Below are 7,755 nucleotides of genomic sequence, written 5' to 3'. Positions count from 1 at the left end.
TGAGCAACGTGGATCCGCTTCCTAAACCGCACCCCTGCTTCTCGAAGATCTCCGGGAACCATCAAAACCGATTAACTTACTCGCGCGCGGGAAAAATACTTTGGCGAACGACTTGACTTAACAGTTTTTCTCACATTTGTCTGTTCCTGTTCTTCACAGTTTATAATTTTACATGCCATTATCACGTTCAGTGTATTGTAATATTTCATGTCGTGTAATTTTAAGAAATTTCCAATTCAGTGTTGTTGATTATTTTGTGTGACCAAAAAAAAGTTGTAAAATTACATCACATATGATGGAACAAAAAAGAAGCATCACAGATGATGGAATTTTCAGGGCGAGTTGAATGTTACACGTCTATAAACTTCAACAGACGTGTAAAATTTGAAAGACATGTAAAATATTAAGACGTGTAATATTTAATTCGCACTGAAAATTCCGTCGTATGTGATGCTTCTTTTTATTTACATCATATGTGATGTAAATTTACATCAAATATTCGCGTTCCGTGTCAAGTAATATTTGTGTCATACAAATTCAGTGCTTTTAAGGATTCAACTTTTTTTAATTTGTAAATTTACATCAATAAATTGCGTTCCACGTCATGTAATGATACAGCTTTTCAATTTCAGTGTTGTTAAGGATTCAGATTTTTTTTCTGTGTAGCTCATACACAGCAAAAGTTATTTCCTGTAAAATTACGCAAATGTCCTGTAACAAAAAGGAGCAGGACATTTACTGTAATATTACAGGTCGAAAACATGATAACGTGACATTGAATTTTTAGTGTACAACTTTTTTACAGGACATTTGCTGTAATAATAAATGAATCTTCGTTAACCTTCAAGGAAAACAATTTAAAATTACAGGTTTTGTTAATTACAGGTGATTTATTTTAAAGGTTGCAGTTTTCAGTGACACGTTATAGTCAAAAAAAATTTCTGTGTATATGATACAATAGCTTTGTCGAATTTGTTTGGTTCCGGCACGAATTTTTATCATAAAGATTACAAATCTTTTCAAAAAGTGCTCATTTTTTGTCGATAAGTAAAAATTGCTGCAAAAATGCTGCATCAAAATTTCCATTTGCCTAACTAGGTTGAAGGTGGTTGAAGATTCGTAACACATTTATGATTTGCTCAATCAAAATTTTCCGCTTAAATCTTATTTTCTAATTGCTTCAAACTAGCATAAAGCTCATAATAGAAACAGATATGATGCGTAGAAATGCTCGCTCAGAAAACCCTAGAATCGGTATTGCTTGGTTTGATTGTTAATTTAAAGCTTATCTGGATAAATTAGTCTCTTTAGTAAAAAGAATTAAGGTGAAATGAACAAGAACTCGGCCATTTTCTGGCTATTTTTTTGTCAAATTTTGCAGGTTCGCAATACCGACAGTAGGTGGCGAACCTACCATTTTACCTACTTTATTTTTTCTTTGCTTGTCCGCAATAGAGTTGTGTTTGACATTTCTTTCGCACACTTGCTGAGCGTGTACAGATGAGACGGGACAATTAACCTCCAAAACTCTCGGTACAAAAAACGGGCAGCCGGTCGACAAACATGGTCGTTTTTGAGGTTGATTGCCCCAAAACTAAAAAGTGTTGGTGAAACAACCAGCATAATATCACCAACACTATCAGCGGCAAATAGGACTATGGGACGGCTAAGACATTTTACCTACTTTATACCTTTTCATCTACCTGATCTGGGTTTTGCATATCATCCAGGCGCTTTGCTCGGCAAATACATGGATCATTCATCGCTCGGATAACGCGCAAAACCGTAGCTTGCTGTTTTGTTTGTTTTGCTATTTTGCTTTTGCTAATTAACCCTTATCCGCATTAGATTTCGTTACCCTAATCAGTCACTCCTAGTGTCTGTAAAATATGTTTAGAACTTTATATATAGCTAAAGCTACTAGTTTTCTCGTTATTCAGCATTAAATAAAAAAATGCGAAAAAACATACATCAAGAAAACTGCTGTAAATGCTGTAAAAAAAATTGTGCCTTATGCATACGAAAGCTGAAGTTATTGCGGTTACTGGGAAAATTTCTAATCGCGCGACGGTAGCCTTCCGTGCGGTAGACTAGCCGGAGCAATAAACACAGTCAAAAAATTCACTCTTACTCACTAATTTCATTGAAAAGTTAAGAAGTAAATTCTTGAATCAATCTTCAAATAATTATTTTGCAAGAAAGGACAAAACATGAAGTCATCGAAATGAAATATTATTATTCTTAGTATTCATTGAAATTGAATTAATTACGAGCTTTAAAAACCCAGACAAAACAAAAAACAATCTACATTATTGAAAACACATTTTTCCAGAGCCTGAGAATTAATGAATTTGGCATGACGAAGATTTTTGATGCCAGAAATGCGTCTTTGATACTTTTTATGCTGGTCGAATTCAATAATGTTGTCGTTAAAATGTAACAAATCGTATATGAGAAGTTAAAAAAAGGAGTTGTGTACGGTGAATAATCTATTATAGGAAATAATACCATTCGCATCGCAAAATTTGTGCGATCTGTCAAATCAGTATAAAATCTGACGGTTTTCTACACTCTAACCGCTTTTCAGTTAAACTTTATACGGATAACTCCGACTGCAAAACATAGCACGAAATCCAACATTCAATGAATGATCGCTACCGTGTCGTCGAACTCTAAACTTATTTAAACAACTACAGGTTTTCATTTTTTTCGTGAATTTGTCCGCTGATTGACCCCATCGCAAACAGGTTTTATTTTACTATTCATTTTTCCGTGATTTTGATCGCTGATTGACCAAGCTCAAGGCAAACACAATTTTTTTGTTTTATAAACAATAGATAATCCGATAATAATATTTGGTATACATGTTTGTTTGACAACTTTTTATTAAACCATCTTTCAATGTTTTCCGCTTGTTCATCCGATTTAATTTCAGTCGATAAATAATCCTTATGTCGAACAATGCTCATTTTTTTCTTGACTACTGTAATTTTTTTTTACAGTGGTACCCTACGGGAGCCCAAATCAGCTATCGCAGAAATAGAAAAAAAGAGTGGATCAGCAATAATGTCTACATCATGGAGCCAAGAAATATTTTTTAATTTTTTTTTTTTTAATGAAAGGGTCACAAAAAGTTTAAAAAAGTAGTCTGAAAAACCTACTTTTCATTCGCTTGCTAGTTAAAACTGTTTGAGCGATGGTAGAGTTTTTGAAAAAATATGACTGCAAAATTTATGTTTATTCTAACATTTTGTTGTCGTTAGATTTTTGATGCAATAAAAATTGAATTTACTGGAATTTTCAAACTTGACTACTTTGTGCTATTTTTTTACAAATTGAAATTTCATCTGTTTTTGTGGCCCACCGTCAGGTTGCACCCGGGTTTTCAGTGCTTTTACTTAGTCAAAAGTATATTCACTTTAAAGCAAATTTAATTTACATTCTAATGAGGTGCCACACAGAAAAAAATAATGACAATTACGTGTACTTGAAAATGGTTGCTTTTAAAATAATACAACCTGTAATGTAAAAAACACTTAAATTTCAATTGATTGTTTTGAAAGTAAATGTTAAATAATTTAATATTACAGGATATGTCCCGTAACAAAAAGCAGCATGACATTTACCGTAGTTTTACAGGTCTTAAAAAATAGTGTCGCGTAATTTCATGACCCGTAATTTTTTTTTTAACTGTAAAAGTACGGTAAATGTCATGCTCCTTTTTGTTACAGGACATCACCTGTAATATAAACTGTTTTTCATTTACTTTTAGACTAGTCAATTAATATTCTCCTGGCATCCCAGTTAGTTTTCAAAAACAAGAAACGGGCATGTTTGTTTACGTTTTTGTCTTTGATTCGGATGTTTTGTGTTTCGTTTTAATCCGGATGTTTTGTGCCGCAACTCTGATAGTTGCTCAGTTGTCGAAAATTTTATTTACGCCGTCGTGCAGCCGAGGCCCACCGGTCAAATAAAGCAACGAAGGAGGATTTATTAAGCAGCACCCGCAGCACCGTTCACCGTTTATGCGAGGCGACCAATAAGCACGGATGTTTAGGAAAATGTTATCAATCCTCCCGATCAGCAGCAGCAGTTTTCCAGCATCACCCTTTCAAGCAGCAGCCTAGCAACAGCTGACTATGAAGACTCCTTCCGGTTTTTCCGGCCTATTTGCCCCAACATGGCCAAACAATCAGCTGTAGCAAGTAAGTTTATTTCAGTAACTTAACCATATTCATTGACTTATCATTCTTTTTTGCAGTATGTAAATCGATATCAATCCGACTGTGACTGATGCGCGGTAGCAGGCACGACGGGATAAAAACGCCAACTGGAGGAGGTCAACGATCCGAAAGTGTATAATTCCAACGGTAGAAAAGAGGACAGCGAATCTCACAATCCAAATGTGGAGGATACCTCTGCCGTTGCATAATCGGGTCTGCCCTTGTTCCGGAAAGTAACATCTTCTCTCATGAAAAGAAATATTGAGCGTCACAACAATTGTAGCTTTCACTGGTAAGTGTTAAGATTTTGCATAAAACAGATAATAACCATAATAACATTTTTTTTATTTATTGAGGATTACAATATAATTTCAAATTATTTTCTTTCCAGTACTAGCAGCAATGGATCGCAATTACGCGGGATCTTGGAAGGAAAAGAAAAAAAACCATCCGGCTTCCACAGAACGAGCTGTTTGGTCTCTGCTCCTGATCCGATGGAAGCTCACGGAATGACGCCAAAAGTAATGCCAGCAGAAAGGAACAGAAACGAAAAAACTGCAGCAACATAAAAAATCAAGATTTCCAGGGAATTCCGGAAGTCTTACAAATATTTGTCTTTGGTACAAGTAAGTCCTCTTCGGCCATGGATCGAATGGTTTTAGTGTAATTTTGTGAACGAGTGACTTTTATTTTAGTGATGTAAGCCATTTATGTATGTATATTTTTTTTCAATTCAATTCTGATAAAGAATAATAAATATAAATTCGAATCAATCAATTTTTTTTTTGCTTTTTATTAAATTCGAAAAATAACCATTCGGCAGAACCAAACAAAAAAAAACAGAACTGTAATTTCCAACGAGCCTGTATTTTATTTACAGGTTCATTTGGAATTACAGCACTATAAAATTCATTGTCTCGTAATTTAATTTCGACCTGTAAAATTACGGTAAATGTCCTGCTCCTTTTTGTTACAGGATATTTGCCGTAATTTTACAGCAATTAATTTTTGCTGTGCACAATTTACGCTGTGAGATTTCACAAAACTATGAAAATTATAAACGTAAAATCATTCCTGAATTTCTAGAACCACAAGCAGCGCGTCCAGCAGAACATGTTTGTTTGCTCTCCAAGTAAGGTAGGGTAATGGACCTATTTTGGACCGCTTTGGGAAGTGGCTATGCTATTTTCTGAAATAAAAAAGTACATTTTAAAATTTTTGACTGCTTTATCCGTTTATTACGAAATTCAAGGCTGTTTTTATGGATATCGTCGTTTTTTGCAGATAAAAGCCTAAAATGCGTTTCTTTGATAATTACTCTTAACGGTATTTTGGACCACCAGGTTTCTATTTTGGACCACCCTCTGGACCTATTTTGGATGACCCTTAAACTAAATAAGTCTTTTTTCCAAAATTTTGCTGTTTTAACGACAGAGATTGATGCTCAATTATGCGAATAATTCAGTTAATCTTGTCTTTTATTACTCTAGTAGTCATGTTTTGTTTGATTGATAAGAAAAGAGTAAAAACACAAAAACTTTTCCGTTATAAAGTGTGTTTGAAATGTTTTGAAAATTTTGACAGCACACTGCAATCTCAACGGAATTTGTCTGCACTGTTAAATACTGGCTAGTTATCCTAAGGATCAATTTCAAGTACGCAAATCTCCATCAAGCGACCCAATAATAAGTTAAGAAAATCTGACATCATCAGCTCCGCGACATCTTTTGATGCATTTTGACTTCCAAAATCTTTGTGGATTTGGTTTGGCTTCAGCTCTTTACAAAACATAAATTTAAAAAAAAATATCAAAATTAGCGAGAATTATGCTATCTTTTTAAATATCTCAAAGCCAGATTTTTTCTACTGAAAAATTCACAAAAATTCATCTTTAAAACAACTTTTGTCCTAGGAGAAAAATGATCGTTGGAGTGAATTTTTCAACATTTTTTTTTTGATTGCATAACCACAGGAGCTAAAAACTAGTTTTTTTGTAATTTTTTCAAACCCCTCCTTTTTACGGGGCTTATATTTCGTCTCTTCTACCTAACCAAGTATATTTTTTTCACGAAAATCAACCCTGAATGGTTGTAACTTTTAACCAAACTGTCAATAATTTTTCAGAAAGCAAATGACTAAATAAAAAAATGGGTGCGAGTCCAGTATTTTCATGTTTTTAAGCTTCTTTAACCCTTCGTTTCATAAAGTAACAAATTTGCAACAATTAATGTATGGAAAAATCGTAATTTATTTCAATTTTTTTTCTTGATGTACACATCATTTTCAACTGTTTAAAATGATTTTTAAGGAAAAATAAAAAATCACGAAACGAAGGGTTAAGCTGTAGCTTTTGACAACAGCTTATCAAATAGTTGCCATAAAGAAAGTCAAGTTCATTGTTTATGGTGTGTACTTACTGTGCTCCGTTTTTACTGTTTTTTTACCGTGAACTCTTCGGTTTTAACCGTTCCGTCCGTGTCCTGTGTTACATTCTCGTGCTGGTAGTGCCGCGCATAGTGGAATATTCACTGATCTGCCCTCTCCGTGCCGTGAATCCGTCTCCGAAAGTTCGGTTTCTACACGCCGCTTCGTTGTTTATTTTGTTTTGCTTTGCACTGAACAAAATCGGACTGTTCTATTCTAGTCAAAAGTTAAGGTACCGTGAATTGGATATCATTTTCGTTTTGTTACGTCTATGTCATCAAACGAAATGGCCTGTGATAAGTGCGCTAAGCCAACAAGCAACACGGATAGCATCATTTGCCAAGGCCTATGCAGTTTAGCTTTCCACTTGAAATGCGCTGGGTTGCTTTCATCGCACCTAAAATCTAAGGCCGACAACAGAAATTTGCTATGGGTTTGCGACGAGTGTTGCGAACTACTGAAGCACTCTTTCTTTCGTCGCTCTTTGGCTTGCTACGAGTTACTGATAGCAGACCTTCGAAAAAGTCAAGCTTCCTTGGTATCGGAGCTGAAATTGGAATTAGCCGCGACGAATTCAAAGCTGGATAAATGTTTGAAAGCGCAGACCAACAACAACCCTGCCCCCCGTATCACTTCCCCTTGGCCCAGCGTTCCAACTCCAACGAATAAGAGACGACGAGTCGAGAATCTGACTCTGGCACCTTGTGTGGGTACAAAAAAGGCCACCGTGAAAACTATTGCAACGGTCGCTCCTCCCGAAAAAATATTCTGGGTTTATCTGGCGAGACTACAAAACAATGTCACAGCTAAAGACATCGAAGAGCTTGCCATGGAATGTCTTCAATGCGATTCTGCCGAGGTTCATCTCCTGGTTCGCAAGGATGTTAACGTCTCGACGCTTAGGTCCATTTCATTCAAAGTTGGTGTGGATCCTAAGCTCAAGGACGCGGCACTTTCCCCGAGGACTTGGCCAGCAGGGGTTCTATTCCGGGAATTTGAGGATATGGGAACAAAAAACTCGATAACACCAGCTGTCACGCTGCCACCCAGATCGTCGATGAGGTCAACTCCAGGTGGTTCGACAACTCCAGTCACGCCGCTTCATTGA

General features: G+C 35.7%; 1 protein-coding gene and 1 long non-coding RNA gene across 2 annotated transcripts; both read left to right on the top strand.

Annotated features, from left to right (window-relative positions):
• Positions 1-4,000: 4,000 nt before the first annotated feature.
• LOC129740195 (uncharacterized) lies at positions 4,001-4,944 on the top strand. Its single transcript, XR_008736141.1, has 3 exons — positions 4,001-4,205; positions 4,262-4,515; positions 4,615-4,944. It is a non-coding gene; the product is annotated as an uncharacterized LOC129740195 (long non-coding RNA).
• A 1,989-nt stretch (positions 4,945-6,933) lies between these two features.
• LOC129737959 (uncharacterized) lies at positions 6,934-7,755 on the top strand. The gene has a single exon (XM_055729133.1). It carries the CDS (start codon positions 6,934-6,936, stop codon positions 7,753-7,755), a length of 822 nt encoding a protein of 273 aa, XP_055585108.1.

Source organism: Uranotaenia lowii, chromosome 1, assembly GCF_029784155.1.
Source record: "Uranotaenia lowii strain MFRU-FL chromosome 1, ASM2978415v1, whole genome shotgun sequence".
Taxonomy (NCBI): domain Eukaryota; kingdom Metazoa; phylum Arthropoda; class Insecta; order Diptera; family Culicidae; genus Uranotaenia; species Uranotaenia lowii.
This window is presented reverse-complemented; position numbering and strand designations above follow the sequence as displayed.

Coding starts and splice junctions, on each gene's coding strand:
- LOC129737959 (XM_055729133.1), top strand. CDS start 6,934: ATGGCCTGTGATAAGTGCGCTAAGCCAACAAGCAACACGGATAGCATC.